This window comes from Erigeron canadensis, chromosome 7 (assembly GCF_010389155.1).
Source record: "Erigeron canadensis isolate Cc75 chromosome 7, C_canadensis_v1, whole genome shotgun sequence".
NCBI lineage: Eukaryota > Viridiplantae > Streptophyta > Magnoliopsida > Asterales > Asteraceae > Erigeron > Erigeron canadensis.
In genome coordinates this window covers 38,057,591-38,075,330 of record NC_057767.1, presented here as the reverse complement: position 1 = coordinate 38,075,330, position 17,740 = coordinate 38,057,591, and the positions used below count along the sequence as shown (strand labels likewise).

The 17,740-nt window shown below is 33.7% G+C and overlaps 1 protein-coding gene across 2 annotated transcripts; it reads right to left on the bottom strand.

Moving 5' to 3' along the window:
* Positions 1-658: 658 nt before the first annotated feature.
* On the bottom strand, positions 659-14,281 carry LOC122607579 (regulatory-associated protein of TOR 1). 2 transcript variants are annotated; one of them, XM_043780585.1, is made up of 23 exons: positions 13,651-14,281; positions 11,962-12,064; positions 11,797-11,879; positions 11,522-11,680; positions 11,321-11,437; positions 11,073-11,233; positions 10,571-10,725; positions 10,340-10,484; positions 10,178-10,256; positions 9,987-10,088; positions 9,814-9,897; positions 9,627-9,737; positions 8,834-9,190; positions 8,567-8,750; positions 7,882-8,475; positions 7,300-7,626; positions 7,100-7,223; positions 3,007-3,131; positions 2,780-2,925; positions 2,405-2,506; positions 2,150-2,235; positions 1,732-1,834; positions 659-1,371 (listed from the first exon to the last, which is right to left on the bottom strand). In XM_043780585.1, the coding sequence occupies exons 1-23, from the start codon at positions 14,071-14,073 to the stop codon at positions 1,033-1,035; spliced, it is 4,209 nt and encodes a 1,402-aa protein (XP_043636520.1). In that variant the 5' UTR covers positions 14,074-14,281; the 3' UTR covers positions 659-1,032. The 2 variants fall into 2 exon arrangements, with proteins under 2 accessions (XP_043636520.1, XP_043636521.1); XM_043780586.1 differs by having other exon boundaries at positions 7,888-8,475.
* Positions 14,282-17,740: the final 3,459 nt, after the last annotated feature.

The following is a 17,740-nucleotide window of genomic DNA, read 5'->3' as shown; positions in this document are numbered from 1 at the left end:
TAACATACTTAAAAGATAATAATCATTATACATACAAAACAGTATGTCACAATTAAATGTACACATACACATAGGAATTTTGCATTCGTAATTTATTTCTTTGATGAAACATGATTAGTAAACAAAAATTTAAATATTGCAAACATATAACATGTTGTTAACATAACTACAATATTTATTAAGTTATAATACTTGGTTGATTAAATAAGTATAAAATATGAAAAGTAAAATTAAAAATTTGAGAGCTAAAATACATGAATTAATTATAGATTATATGTCACGTCGAGAGTTTTAAATTGATGAAAAAGAAAATGATAATTATCTTAATTGAAAAGAAGGATTTGAATGGACAACATTTATCATTATCTCGACTTTTATTTTGCTTTTCCTAAACTTTCTTAATATTCTTTATATAACCCCAACATGAATATGAATTACAAGAATCGGCCCAATCTATTAATAGAATGTTAACCAATAACCATCCCTTTGTATGGATGGTAAAGTTATCACATGATTATACAATCCTTGGAATCTTTGGAGTAGATAATACACGACTTTTGTTCACACTGCAACTCAAATTGATCAACAAAGACTACAACCACCAAATACGCATCAAAAACCCAAAAAGAAGACGAGAATTTGTTCATTCATTGGAATAAAAACAAACTCAAGAGCTTACCATAATCACAAGGAATTTCAATTTCAATTATATATAAATGCAAGATTTAAAAAGGAGGGGATAGAAGGGCATTTTTACAAATTAGAGAGCAGGACTGTTGAGGAATAGAAACACACGCTAAACAAAAAAACTTTCTTAGAGAAAACAAAATATTTACACCATTTTTTGTACCTATGTATCATCAGGATTATTTGCTGAAGCCTCCACCAAATATACTTGAATTTTTCGACTCATGAGCCGTCTTTACCCAGGAAGCTTAACGAATGTATATTTCGACTCCCCGTCAGCCTGATCCTTTTCTTCAATGTATAAAAGTCAGGCTATGAGAGGGGAATTCCGCCAGAATGTGCAGTTTATCTTGGTGGCAATATTTCATCAGCATAGATGGAAACACAGGCATCGGCAGCCCCGGCTGCCAATAAGATTTGATAGGGGTGGAAAGCTAGACAACTTACAGATCCTATTTTTTGGGCCATAAATGTTGGAGAGTATCGAATGGTACCCAATTGATCACCTTCAAGATTGAAGACTTTGATCAATTGTTTGGCTGAGCCACTGGCTATAAGGGGTGCATGCCTGTGAATGGCTAGAGCCGTCAATGAGCCACGGTGAGCTTCGATGGTCAAGTAGGCATCACTTTGATTTCTGATATCAAAAAATTGAATATCTCCTGCTTGAGATGCACTCACAATCTGTAATAGAATAGTTGCACAAGAAGAAACCAATGGTTAAATCTTTCAAGTGGGCCAAAAAAATGACTATAAGTGGAGAATTATTCAAGTTAAGCATGTCACAATGGGTTTTGATCAAAATCGATAATATAGAGTACGATTCATTTCAACAATATTCTAAGCTTGTCAATAAATTAACTTCGGAGCTAAGGTTATACGTCGAAAGAATTTCAATTTGTATATCATTCAACCTACTACCTACATGACCCACTTCCTTGTAAGCAATATATTTTTAGTCCCCATAAGAGATTAATCAAGACTAGGATCAACACACATCACCTTCAAAAGAACCATTAAAACTTAAAAGATGCTTTAACTTACCTTAGCTGGTTCAAGTCCAGGTTGAAAGCCAATTCCCACAACTCGTTCTATACCGCCAACTCTATCTACCCTATGAGTGTGCGGTCGGGTGACACAAACAAGCCTGGAATTAAACAACATTACCATTAAAACCCATAAAAACTTGAGAAATTAGATTGATGCTTTTATGAATATGCGCCTAAAGTTATGGCTAGCATTCAAGTACTTCAAGATATATATTTGGGATTGTTGATGGTTCATTCTAACTGTTTTCATCAGCTGATTTCGATCAACACAGTGCTAATTTATAAATTTTTCAAATAGAATGCATTGACAGAACAAGTAGATTAATACTTGAAAAATTAACAAACGATCAAAATTTTATCTCTCATATGTTCACATAATATGATATTTACAATTTATATCTTCAAGTGCCTACCCATCAGGTGTTCGGATATCATATAGTCTGACAGAACCATCTACAAAGCCAGCTGCATATTGACCACCATGAACTTGAGAAGCAGCCTAGGACCATCAAACAAAAAATAGCGCCATGCGTCACACACCAAACAATATAAATAACTATCATATGATATAACTGAACCTGCTTGTACCCACCACCCATTGATATTTCAGCTATGCAACATTAGGAAAAAACTATGGTTCTTTATCCAGATGAAAATAGTCGACCTACCAGTGCCGAAATGCTGCAATCTGATGCTAGAGGAATAGAACTCAAAAGTTGCTCTTTATCCAGGTCCCAAACCATGGTCGATGAAATTTCACCAGAAGCATACTGCAAAAAATTATTAAAAAAAAAAAAACTAAAGATTGTGATTAACTTTTCACAAAACTCAAACTGCTATGAGTACCTGAGATATTAAATAAACGCTACATGAACACGGTATGTGTCAGATAACAAGGACAAAATACGTCCATGTTTTTTTAAAGAAAAAAGGTCCTTTTAATGTGGCCAAGGCCTGGTAAAAATAATTTATAAATACGATAACACAAAGTGACACTATATTAATTAAATATTGGCTGACAAATATGATTGAAGAGGTCATACCATATAGCCAGACTGCTGCTGCCAATCAACAACCGCACTGACACTCCTAACACCAGGTCTATGACCATGAATAGCAGAGAAGGCAGTTACAAGTTTCTCTTTACCCTTAGAAGTGTAATCTTTCCATATGCGTACACTTCCATCACCTTCAGCACACCAGAGGCGAACATATAAATATAGAAATATTAAGAACTGTATCACTATACCATGAATCTATAGAAACTTACTCGAGCCAACAAGCAGTAAGCTTTCATCAAGCTCATTCACCAAGCATAGTTTTGATATCCCTTTGTCAGGATTATCATGATTGTTGAAACTGTTAAGCAATGTTGCTTCCTCGTAGTTCCAAACTCTGCAATAAAAATGCCAATCCATCAGTGAATACCATTTAAAGGACAAATTCAATGGATGGAGTAAATATATAAATAAAATTATACACAGCGTAAATACACATTCCACAGGGACGTGACTCAATTACAGATGACACTATTTAAAGAGCAATACACACACATATCCACAAATATATATATCTATATATATATACATATACATATATATATTCTCATTTTCTCCATTATAGTGCAAAACGTAGCAATATCTTACTAAGGAATTCGGTAGATGTAAAAGTCACGAAATGCAAACAAAAATCGTCCGATTAATGAGGATTTTATTTCCATGATATTGATTACTAATTTCAAATTCTAATCATTTTGATATATGTAACTTCTGTGAATTATTAAGAAGATTTTTATGCAGACCTTTCAGAAATCTATAAATTCATACATCTGACAAATCAGGTCATGAATATGATTTCAGATCTAGACGTGAAAAGAAAAGATAGATCTCCATACAGATATCTCCCTCATCAGCACTCACAAAGTTGTGAGAATTTGTGCACCTGGTATAGTGGTATCCCTATCGTCGCAATTAAGTATATCCTCTTATTATGTTGCTTACTATTTATGTAGCATAACTGATAAAGAATAAAAAAAAAGGAGTAATAACTGCACTACTAGTTAAGGATAATTCTTAGCCGTCATATATAGTAAAACGATACTTGCTCGGTCCAGTATTAAGCTCCACTTTGAAAACACAAAGTTTTAGAAAAACAAAATGATTCCGTCACATAATAGCCTGATTACATTTTTACCTTGCGTTTTGCACACACTTCTAAATATATAACTTTGAGAAAGATGAGTAAGGATAAAATAGTAAAATCAATACAATATTTATGGAAGTGAACACTTAGCTTGGGACAGGCTAAAATAGAAATGTCAAAACTTGAAATGTAAAGAGGGATTATTGCCAAAAAATGAGCCCAATATTAAAAATATCTGGTCAAATCAACTTTAGAGTACTAGTTGATGCTTTCCACATGAATTATACATCTATATATTGAAAAACCGGAACATTGTAATATAATTTCAAGAAACCAGACTTGATGAGTTTCTACAACATACTCCTTGATCCCAAAATAATTTTCCATGAGCCAAAAATACAAAATGTACGATAAGCACATTGTAGGGACAATTAGCAGAACGCCAATTATTACCCTTAATGTATGTACAATTCAAATTCACTAGGAAAACTTGCGACATACAATAAAAAAGGTAATTAATGGTATAATGGGATATATGGTCAAACTTAACAATCCAAGATTGATTGACAATTAATATGGAGCAACATGAAACAGAAAAGTGGACAAACTTTTAGGAACAAGAGCAACATGTAAAATTGTATTAGTTGTGTAAAATATACGGTGTACTCGCAAGCATGAATGCATATACAAAATATTATGAGACCGATATGAACACCTTATGTATAAGATTCCCCAAATTTAAATATAGACCAAAATTACTGAAAAAATGTATAAACACATTGAAATAGATGATCTACTTTTGAAGGCATACAAAGAATTTAACATATTCTTTTTATTAAATTTTATTCCTTTTATGTTTTCAGTTTCTAAAGAGCACAACATGGCTACTTTTTTGGAATGGATATTTACATATTTCCCTTGAACGACTTAAGACCAAATACAAGTAGAAACATATAAAAGACAACTCAACTATTCAAACATAGTTGTTGCTTAGCATTATAAGATGTAGTACCTTGGCCAACCATCAAACCAAATGCAGATAATCACTTCGAAGAAGTGAAAACATCAGCAAATGCTAGGGGAAATCTAGAAGATTAACCTTTAATTAATAAGCATTTTAAAAGGAATCATGAGCATAACTAAAACAGTAAAACCTAATTCCAAGTTAGAAAATAAATTATTAACATGTAATCAAGATTCTAAAGTATCCTAAATAAACATTAAATATCGAGTCTTTGTTTAGACATTACTTTAATATAAGGTGTGTCAAAACTTGAGTATGATACATAACAAATATCTAAGTATATGTTTTTATAGAATGTAATTATAGGTAGTTCAACGGTTTATTGCATCAATACAAAAAATGGTAGCTAAATCACAAGAAATGGTGTGAATGGAATTAAAAAGTAACTTACTATATTAAGTCACGGAGCCCAAATTTCATTTCTATTTACAAAAGATACTCCAATTTTAGTTAATTCTAGTTCTTGGGAAAAGATAGTAAAAGAAACTTAGGTAACAATAATCAAGGTTGGGAAAGTCATGACTCTGACTTGACTCAACGAAGAAAAGAGTTGCAAGATTTTGGAAACTCGGACTCGACTTAGTCAAAACCCCGAATGCGAATTTACATTAAAAAAATGTAAATTTTGAAATTATATGTATTGGAAAATTAAAGATAGGCTAAATACTTCAAACTTAAACATGATTGTTTAAGGAAATCAACAAAATACTTCAAATGAAACTAAATTGTTTAGAAACATAAATATAATACTTAAATAAAAATAATAAATGTGACGTTTGACCGAGTCGGCAAGTTCAGCCAATATTGACCCATTTACCGACCGAGTCCGAGTTTGGGTACTCGGCCGAGTTTTACAACACTGCCTATGATACAATGTATGAAAAACAACATTTGTCACAGATAAAATTACAATTAAAAAAAAGCCACCTCCAAATAGGTTCTCAAATTTTCATTTGCAACCTTCTATAGATTCTTAACATAGTTATCGACTCGGTATTTTTGAGTCGACTCGAAATCTGATTATTCCACTGGTGAATCGAAACGTGACTCGAATCGTAAGAGTCAGGATATTTAATAATATATAAATTTATGATTATATATAAGTTTTTATTGTAAAATATAGTATTGCAATGTTATATTAAGCTAAAAATAGTAAACATTAATAAAACAAAATCAAATTTAAAAGTATATGAAAGAGTTATGTTTAAAAAAAAATTAAAAATTAAGTATAAAAAGAATTATTTTTGTGACTCGTGACTCAGAACATGACTCGTACCGACTCGTACCGACTCGCACAACAAAACACGAGTCATGCTACGAGTGTGGAGTAAAACCGAGTCACCTCGTTTTCACTTGATTTTGACACGACTCATACGAGTTTGAAAACTATGATTCTTAATATATAAGCATCTTCGGGTGTTATAATTCCGTTTTGCCTTTTATACAACCCGAGATAAAACTAATTTGTAAGTGCAACAAGGACGAGAACAAATGAGTTAATAAAACAATTCACGATGGTATAAACGGATCCAATATTAGTGAGTTAGCACATACATGCATGCTCATGCAAGGCACCAATTAAATCATAAGAACACGGGTTGAGCAGATTCAAAACAAAGTATCCCAAAATTTGACTTTTATTTTTACTTTATTTTTTACACTGATTAAATTTGTCAATTTATGTTGATTTTTGTTCAAAAGCAAAAAATGATTTTGCGAAGCTAGAAGCTCCATTTCGCTTAATGATGGCTTCGAAAACATATATCATTTTTAGATGGTCTGATAGAAGAACCATTTACCATCACTCAATAATATACAGTATTCCTCTTGAAAGAAATTTTAACAATTAACTTCATTTAAAAGGCCCCCAACTTTAGATTGTTATATAATATCCTTGTGAATCATCTCATTTATCATTGTACTTGAAAAAAAAATATGATTAAATAAAATGGAAAACACCTAGGTTATTGTTAGATTACCACCATTGTTCGCTAATCGTCACAAACGTGGCAGTTCAATTATATTTTAATTATTATACCAAACCAAAATCTAAAAACACGTCACATAATAAAACACCATAATTTCTGGAAAGGAAACATGTTTGGTTGAAGTAATCCACTGATCTTAAGTAGAAAGAATCTCAAAGATATAAAGCAATCCGTATGTCATAAACAAATGAAAAATAAGGGCAGCATACCTGATGCATTCACCCTCATCTGCAGCAACTACTAATGGGGAAAAAGGTTGCAGCAAAGCTGTTCTAGCTCCAGTCTCAAATTTTGTGTCCCATCGAGCAATTGGATTGTGAAGACTACTACCAGCTGAAAATGTAAATCAACAGTAATTAATAAGCAAGTCAAATGGTCAAAATTTGTCACAATAAGTATTTTGACCCACAAGAATGTTGGCACTTGGTGATGTGTTCAAGAGCAAACTTTTCACGGTCTTCACGTCTAGCTTGAACTTCTTCAGTACCATCAGTTGCTGTAAGAAGCGGTTTTGAAAAATGACTACAGCTCCAGTTATAAATGGTTGATTGGGGAAGAAAACTGCGTTCTGAAGACCCTGAACCTCCTGGGCAACCTAAAAGAGGGTCGGCTAGCCCCGAATCCATTAAATGTGGCCTGAACTCAAGAGAACACACCCTCCGCATTCCTAATCCTGTCAAGTAACTTGGTCTTGGAGGACTAACAGGAGGAGTTCTGAATGTCAACGGTAGATGACCTGTAATTATGTCTGTTTAGAAACTTTGGGAAGGTACAAAACACGGAAAATTTGATAATTTAAAGAACAGGCATCATAATGGCTTATTACTACTTCACTAAGCAAATGCTGCTTCAAATTACACCTAATTATCCCATTTTTATTAACAAAAAAATCAAAAAACAAAAAGAGAAACGAGCTAATCCCTAATCCAGAACACCTTATTTCTGAATTGGGGGATGCATGGAAGTTTATACAAAGGCAGCATTAAATTACCTGTACCTCCATTCATATCAAACCAAGAAGATGAACGAGCTAATCCAGCAAAACTATTTGCGGCAGCAGAAGATTCACCCACCCGTGAACCGCCAGAGTTGGGTTTGGCAGGCTTCGTTACCACTTGTTCAATCCCAATAATGGAAAGAACACGTCGGCCCAAACCTGAAATGCGTGGTGAAGGGTCCTTTGCTAATGTGCACATGGCGGATACACATTGTGAATACAAGGCATTGTCTAACTGTCGGGGTTTCGTGTGGTTCACGACACCATTTGTAACGCAGTCATTCAGCAGGCCAGTGTCGGAGTGCTGTGATGAGTCATCGGATAGTGGTGAGCCATGCATTATCCCGGATGTAGCAAGAGGGCTGCTAGAAGAAACCCGGCCGTCTCTTGAAGCAGGTTGGCTGTCAACACCCACTCTTGAAAGAGGACCAATTTGTGAATACTGGTTAGGAGTATTGTAGCCACTAACTGAACTCCTGACAGTAAATGAAGGCAGGGAGCTTAATACGGAGTTAGACTGTGGTTTCCAATATGCAGCAGCAATAGATTTCAGATGTCGATTATGTCCAAATGCAAACCGTGAAAGAGCTGAAATTTTGAAAAGCCAGTTAAATTGTATTTTAAACGTATCAATATTATCAGTGCAAAAAACAAGTTTAAATAATACATGAAAACATACCTACTGCCAGCTCAGCCCTGACCAACGGACTTCCATCTGAAACAACATTTAAAAGGCTTTTAACAATACTAATTTCAGCCCCAACTTTTTCATCATCATCACGTTCATCATCTCCGACATCTCTAGATGAATCAAATCCAACATCAAGTAAAGTGCCTAACGCAAAAACAGCAGAAGCCCTAACCTGGAAACAAATGCTTTTGAATTAGTTATAAAAAGTAGGAAACACTAAGTGCACGTTACATTAAACAAAGAAGTGTAATGAACCTCAGGTTGGGGCTCGGATAGTAGAAGTGAAAATATAGTAGGAGCATTAGCCTGCAGGCCTATTATCTGTGCTTCTGTGAAATCTTCCCACAGCTTTCCCAGACAAAGACATAACCACTGTAAAAACAGTGGCTCAGTTTGTGTGTCATTCGGGGCTGAACCGCCTTGAAGATGTCTCAAGCACACATGGATTAAGTTAGCTTCAATACACGCTTCTTGACCCTTTCGATGTCCATCCACAATGACAGTCAAAACAAATGCAGCCATAGCCCGTTGTTCAGGGTATGCTTCCACACTATCCAAAAACCTGATAAAATATGTGTGGCCACCATCCTTCACCAGATCCACCTGGCATGACTGTCAACTCAAAAGCATGACTTTAGTCAAGGCCATCAAACTTTAAGGAGAAGAAGAAAATATTAAGAACAAGTATTGATTTGGTAATGTTTTAACCCTAGCAGTCAAGCAAAAAAATACCAGTAAGTTGAAGAATATGTAAAAAAAAGTCGAAGTTTTAAAGTGTCTTACTTAGCATAAGATCTAGATCATTGTATTCATAGTATATTACAACTAGAGTAACATAAATTTTGTAATCAAATCAATACAATGCTTGAGAGTAACTTTGAGCTATTTCCACAAAATGTGTTTAGTTTCAACTTAACAAAACACATACCAAAAGTAACACTTCTTGAAAAATTACCCAGCCTGCCCAGACTGCACATATTGCCACTTCTAACTGTGGGTAACATTCAAGTTTCAATGCTAGAGAGTATGTATGTAACTCTTAACATACCTTATCAAGCGCTAGGATCTTTGTCCAGATAAACACAAGAATTTGTCGAAGTTCAGGTGTAGTTGTTTGTAATAGCTTCAGGACATATGGAAATATTCCAACCGACAAAGCCTACAACAGCAAAAGTTATTATACAGTAAGTCAATACAATATACCATTAAGATTATATGGCCAATGAAAAGCCTACCAAATCAACAGCCCATGGACCCATATCAAGAAATCTTCCAAGAAGCACAAGAGCACGAAACCTATGGCATTGACTGAGTAAAACCTGAACAATAAGACATTTAAGCTAGTCAACAGTTGGAGTACATGAAACCAAGAAGCATATAAAATAGAAGCAAAAAACATTGTACATACCTGAAGAACAATAGGCAACTGTTCAGGTGGTTTCTTGTGTTCAGACCCATGATCTAGCCACACCTCAAATGCGGTTAATTGTTCCGTGAAAAACGGACTTGGCTGTTATAATAATATATACCACATTACAGGTTAATAGATAGATATAGAAAATCTCAAAGAAAACCAATTTGTTTATGCAATTCTCTGACCTGAAATTCCGCATTAGGATCCTCAAGCAACGATGGGAGCTGGGAAAGGCAGATTTCAGCTGCCATGTCCCATGCATCCCTGAAATAGACATGATGACAGGAGAGGTCAGACCATAACCATATTATTCAAGAATCATATCATAAACAAGCTCATGTGCCTACCACATATGGTGTTGATGAGTTGGAGGCAGCATTGGATAAGATACAGGTGAACAATTTGCAGAACGCATAATTCTTTCTGCAAGTAAAAAGTTCCGAAACAAACTAGCGACCAACAGATCTTGCCTGAATAATCTTTGAAATAAATCTGCAGAGTATAAAATCGAGTTTTTCTTTCAGCCATCAATCCTATATAGACCTAGTGCATGATTATAAGAGTATTGTCGTTAATACCATGTGGAAGAACATTCCAGGCAATTGTGTCTGTAACGGCAGTAAAAATCCAGTTCAGCTCACCAAGAAGTGTCTTACGGTCAGTTTGACGGCCAGGTATTCGGTCTATAAGCGAGTAATCAAGTGACTCGTGTAGTAACGAACGGGTGCAGAACCTGGAAAAAAGCATGATAACAGAAGATTAGCAAGCAAAGTAAATTTATGTCCACCAAAATAAATATGCTATGCATAAAATATCCTATATCAAATTTTTCAAAAGAATAAGATCATTTGTTGAGATAAAATAATTACCCAGCCTTTCCTGGCTACTTAAACATAAATAACCCATTATGATCCAAATAAACCAACCCCACCCTCCCCATTCTGCCACATGGCAATGTGTGCACCACCTTTTGTCTTATTTAATTTGATTTTATACATGGTAATTCTGGTGGTGCACAAACCACTTCCATATTGCCACCTCTAATCTTTATAATTTTAATTTCACTTATAGCGCATTCACCATCTCAATGCGATCTTGATAGGAGTCGTGAGACATGAAGTAAACACATCAGCAGGAAACTCGTGACTTTGTGGAAGGGTCTCATGAGCCTCACAAGCTGCAAGAAGAATACAGTCTCGTGGTGAACTTCCAGAAGAGCTTGCGAGGTTCCAATCCTGGAGCTACGCATTGATATTAAATTAAGATTTAGTCACGTCTTAATAAGAATATATTAATCCATGTCATGAAATATAGCAAAGCTAAGATACCTCTATAAAAGCATTAACAATCATCCCAGCAGCAGAGCAATCAAACACATATATGGATGGAGTCTTCAACCATGAGTCAAGGTCGCTGATAGGCAAAGGAATATACTGTGTATAACTCTACAACATTCAACAAAAGACATCATTAATCTACCAAAATCTATGAAGAGATTCCATGACTTAAACAAAAAACCGAATTATTACCCTGTTAAAAAACCAAATTTCACCATTGGCAGTTGGCTTAGGTACGCCATGACCATTGTAATGGAATAAAACTCTTTCAGATTTGGCATACTTGCGACATGTAGTACACAGTTTCTTCACTTCTTCCACAGTTGGATCTAACTGCGTCTTGTATTTGGCCTGTTCATGGTTTATTAAGTTCAGATGAACCTCGTATTGAAATTTGCTGGCATTGAAAAGTGTCCTTAGGAAACATATTAAAAGTGTTGTATTGTGTGGTTAAAGAACAATCTTACCTTGGGTTGCCACCTTTCATACTGAAAACTCAATGTTTTCCCAATTGTATCAAGTGCTTTTTGTGGGGCCATAGAGAATGGATCTGAAGCCAAATATATCAAATATGCCACAAGGTAAGATGCTTTAAGAAATAATCATAAATTGCCAAGGAATTCAAACAATACCTATCCAGCACTCCATTCTGGCACAAGGTGAGATCTTTATAACATCAGGTGGGTCCACACTGATATTCAAACATAAAACTAGAGCAACACATCCTGTTTTCATCTGCAAGTCAAGACAAAACTTTAAACTCAACAAGTTTAACTATGTAAAGCTCCTTCCCGTAACTTATCCTATAAGTTTGTAACTAGTTTCATTGATAAATACCAATGGGGTTGGTGGCCCATTGGTAGTAAAAAGAGAATGAATAGTTCGCTTTGTGCCCATTGATAAGGCCTTTGCCCTTGGGAGGATCCACCTGGGTTCGAGTCCCACTTCCCACATTTGTGAGGGTGGATTAATAGGGGTTTTTTGAGAGTCCTGAGTTTCATCCCAGGCATGCGTGATTTAGGAGTAGGAGTAGGAGTAGGATAGAATGTCGTTCTAAAATAAAAGTTTCATCAATAAATAATGATAACATTAGAAGTACTCAATAAGACTAAATTAGTTGATATCTTTTAACAGCTTTAAATTTCCTGCACTATTTCAATATATGCACAATGCCATACTAAACTACATGCATATCACATTCTAAGACTGTAATCTCAACATACTTAAACATGGTCAAACTTATTCTTGTTAACATGCACACAGAAATGTGTGGAACTTTACCCAACATTTAACCCGCAAAAAGCAATCCTGCCTTTGCTCCAGCAATCCTTAAAAGGAAAAAGGATGTTTATGGGGCTTCCAGTGCATACATTCCTATTGCATCTAGTGCTTATAGATTAAAACCTTAAGTATCACGTCATGTACAGCGAGTTCAGTTTAATAAAAAAATCTAACACATTGAGATGACAAGGAGGTTCTTTACAGCTACACAAACATATTTCTCATAAACATATTTTAATTGATGACAGAACACCATTTTAAATGCCCATCGTGAACTTATCATAAACTAAAGCATGGGTAAATAAATATGCCCAGTAACATATAGTCCAAACTAAAAATAGTTGTGTTGTCATCACATGATGTCACACTTGTTAATATGTCAACACTTATGAATTTTATTCATATTTTCATATGATTGATAACTTGATTGGTCTCACAACTCCATCACTTTACTCACCTTAGGCTTTTTAACCATTATACTTCATACACCACATGGACATTCTTATTGTCCCTTGATCAAAAACAGCAAATTTCCAATCGGTTAATTGGAGGTCAGAAAAAGCACTAATTTTTGTAACTTCATAAAACCCAACTACCAAGGTTTCAAGATAAACTATACATACTAACAAAAGAGTCTACATTCTTGGTCAATTCTCATTGTAAACACTAAACAAGGTGTCATGCAGCTCTCTAGAACTCTCTTTTGCAATCAATAAGTACCTATCATCGGAAACAACATAAACTTACATACTATCTTATTGTTACAGGTCAAATTATATCCACCTATAATCAAACTGAGGAGCGGACTCTTATAAAGATTCACTACCAATAACGACTTACTATCTCAAAAAGTGGAAATCTATCATAAACAATGCACTTTAAACAAAAAATATTTTTACCACTTACGTACACCCCTACTACATATCAAAGGAAATAACTTTAAGGTATTGCAACGATTAATTTCATAACAAAAACAGGGAATCGTTACATAGCACAAACAATAAATAAAATTACTAAAAGTGCAATGACGTAAAAATTACCCGATCTTTAGGTCGCCATTTCGAAACCAACCCACTTTCAGCAGGACCCGAAGGAGTACAAGCTTCAAAAGCATCATGTCTAAGCTCAGACAAAACAATATTTTGAGGCAAATAAGCCATACTTGTTGTAGCTGCAATCCCATTCCCATTCACATTTCCATAACTAATATTACTACTAACAACCGTCTCGGAATCTTCCCTTCGTTGCACTCCAACAACCGATTCCGAACTACTATCCCTATCTCTATCCCTTTCTCTATCCCTATCAGCATCCACAATTACATCTTGAACAACATTAACATTAACATTATACTGCGACGAATCAATCGAACTCGTCCGATACACACTACTTATATGAGCATGAGAATGCGAATGTTGCGAAAACCTAGATTCCATTAAATCTCCTAATGCCATCAATTTCATCAATTCTACACAAATATCTATATATACAGATATATAAATATATATATATATAGATACAGATATATGTATGTATATATGAAATACAAAAACCCTAATTAATGAATTAATCAACAAAGCCGCTAAACCAGCGGCACATCGAGATTCTTCTGATGATGATGTAATAACTATCGTTCCAAAACCCTAGTATAATATGTATATATACAGATAGATATAAATATAGATATAAAAATATCTATATATGTGATAAAAAAATGATTGATTTTTATAAGAAGCGATTGGTGAAATTGAAAACCCTAGGTGAAATTGATTACTATGATTATGATGAGGATGAAACCCTAAAAGATGTGTGTATATATATATGTGTATAGATATAGATAGATACAGGTGTGTGTGTGACGGAAAGAAGAAGCTGTGTGTGCGTGTGTGTAGGTGGTGTATCAGTGAGTGCGGCTGAAGAGAGAGAGACAGAGGAAGAAAGGAAGGTGGTGTTGAGATGGTGGATTTTTTAATTTTTGTTTTGTTTTGTTTTGTTTTGTGTTGGGGTTATAACTTTTTTTTTTTCATAAGTAAATAGATGTGTGTAAGAAATAACTAATCATAAATACGTATATTTTTCGAATCTAATCTAATAATTAAAAAGATTAAATGTTAAAAAAAATAGTTAATAAAATTTATATGAATGAAAAATATATATTTTCATATTGCAAAAAAAACATAAGTTTACAAAACCTATAATATATGTATATATATATATATGTTAGATGGACGTTTGTATCATGAAATAATGATGAAGATATGATGGCGGGAGGGTGGTATCAATGTGACGGAGTAATGTACGTTTTAATGTTTTAAGAAATAGTATAGTTATTTTAGGAGTTTTATGATATATATGTTGTAAATAAAAATCATTAAGGTTATTTTTTAATAAAGAATGTGTTGTTAGGTATGTTAATCGTATAGGAATATATAAAGGAGATCGATTCATTATTTGAGATTTTTAATCTTTTATTTAGACGGGGTTTCAAATATTTTAATAAGGAAATAAAGATATATTGAGAAACTTTTTGTATACATAATATATAACAAATGAGATTCTTTTATTGACGTTTGATATAAAACACATGGTAATTTGACTTATTCTTGTAATTGATTCTTTTTTATAATATAATCGATGCATTAAGAGTATCTTGCATATCGCTTTTCTGGCTAACAAAAAGGTTATACATACAGTGTTTTTATCAATTTTATATTTCTACATATATAGACTAATTTAGTATCTCTGGTTACCTCTAAAATTGTATATAATAGAAATCAAATGTAACACCTCTTTTTTATCCCAAACATATAGTCGGTATGCAACATCAGGGAAACCTCACCATATGATGGTGAAACCTTGCACATACCCTAAACAACGAGATGTTGACCATAGGTTGTTACAACTTACAAGTATTCGGAGGAAAAACCCCAAAACTTGTCATCCATAAGGATCGAACTCAAGATCTTGGGTAAACGTGAGATGTCTCTCACCAGTTGGACTAGTCATCATTGGTTGTAAGACCTCTTGTAAAAATATCAGGATGTCCCAATACCACATTAAAGATGGGTCGGTCTTATAACTAATATCAGAGTAAATTACGTAACATTTTGAGCTTTGAAGTCTGACATTCATTTCATGTCACATACTCCCAACTACTAGACTATTGTGAATCTGTTTTTGGAAATACTGTGAACATGATTATCAATCATTAATAGTATATGTGATGTAATTGTCGGTTACTTTACGTCATGTCGGTAAGAGTTGGACATATGGAAATGTCTCATTTATACCGAACAGTTATTTTATATGGATTATGTAAATTGTTGAGTCGGTTTGTAAATGTTCCTTTTTAGTATTTCTTCTTATGAAGATTTGGAATATATTTTTTTTACCGGCAAATTTGGGTTAAGTGACGTGCATCTTCATATACCCAACTTCAATTCCATAGGAAACTCATTATGGGAAAACCCATGTCTCCATTATTGGGAGCATTTTTGCTCACATCAAGATTTAAACCTAAAACCTCTCAGTCTCAGACTCCACCATATACCAATCTATCTATTGATGATTGGTATGGAAATTTAATGTTTTGAAATAACGAATACGAGAATCACCTACCATTTATAGCAATTTATGTTCAAACTTCATAAGTGATAAATTACTCCTAATACCAATCGAAAGACTTTCAAATAGTTAGCATTCACATGTGATCACATAAATCTGTGTAGTGTGTAACTATAAGCAATGGCTAATGGCTAATACTTCCATCATTACTTAATTGTATGTATGGATAGCATCTCCAAAGTTTCCTATCTAATGAAAGTTTTCGGCCTACTTAACTTAATTTTCATCTTCATCTAAAATAACCATATTTAAAAATATCAATATCATGAATGTCAGTATCATCATTTACAATAAAACTTTTAAGGAAGGGAAAAGTCAAGACATGCATTATCATTTCACTATTAAAATAAATTATTCTTTCGAAAAGAATACATGGTTGGGGTGTTTCACTACATCACAATCGTTAAACTTCATTTTAAGATATTTTTAATTGTAAATTACTTATAAAACTATTTATTTACAACTTTAATAGTTACTTTGTCTTGACTCAATGGGGGGTTTTGTTCTTATAGTCAAAAACATGCCTATAACAAAGTTATATAAAATGCTATAAGATGTTAACAACCGACTAAATGTTAACTAGCTATATATAATATTATAAAGTACTCATTATCCTTCCTCTAACTAAGATTCAAAATTTAGACGTTGCTTAAGAAATAGGCTTATTGGCAATTAAACAAATAGTGAGTTGGTGTTAGAATTGTGATTATATCAAATATATTTGATAACTGGTCACTTAAAGTATTAAAGCTGATTAAGAGTTAGTTGGTGTTAGAAGTTTACTAAAGTGAACTAAGAGTTAGTTGGTATCAATAATATGGTGTTTCAACTATATTTGATAATTGTAACATCCCGAACTTTTAATTAACGGTTGACTTGAGTTGTTAAGTCAACACAACGTGTCCGTTAAGTCTCTAAGAGATTTAATGTTTATGTGTGATTAATGTGCATTATGTGTAAGGTTTTAAAGCCTTAATGATTCATGTGTTAATGTGTTTAAGATGATTAATTGTGATTAAAGTGTTAGTAAGTATTCCCGTTAGGTTGTTTAAACCTTAGATGTAAAGATGTGAAGTGAAGGGGCTTGAATGTAAGTTTAGAAAAGTGTGTACAGCAGGTTTAGGGGTAATTACCCTAATCCCTGTCATTATTCAGTTCCAAAAACACATTCTTCAAGCCCTAGGTCGTCCCTCCTCTCCTTGATCAATTCTTGTGCGACTTCATACGTTTTCGGGTGTGTTGATCAAGCCTTTTGCATATTTTTTGTAATCTACAGGTAATATAGGTAATATTCTCCTTAAAATCTGATCTTATGAGTCATAGATGAGTATTCAATCCAGGCCATGGGGTTTGGGTTGGGTTAATTGATTAAACGGTTACCGATTTCATGTTACTCGGGTGATTCAATGATTGATTTATGTGGTAAATGATTCAAAGATTAATTGGTATTCTCAATGAGTGATTTTGATCTTATTTTAAGTGTATTTGATGTTCATAAGACATGGA

Coding starts and splice junctions, on each gene's coding strand:
- LOC122607579 (XM_043780585.1), bottom strand. CDS start 14,073: ATGAAATTGATGGCATTAGGAGATTTAATGGAATCTAGGTTTTCGCAA. Junction 11,438..11,521: donor AAATTTGGTTTTTTAACAGG/GTAATAATTCGG, acceptor TGAATGTTGTAG/AGTTATACACAGTATATTCC. Junction 1,835..2,149: donor GATATCCGAACACCTGATGG/GTAGGCACTTGA, acceptor GTTTAATTCCAG/GCTTGTTTGTGTCACCCGAC.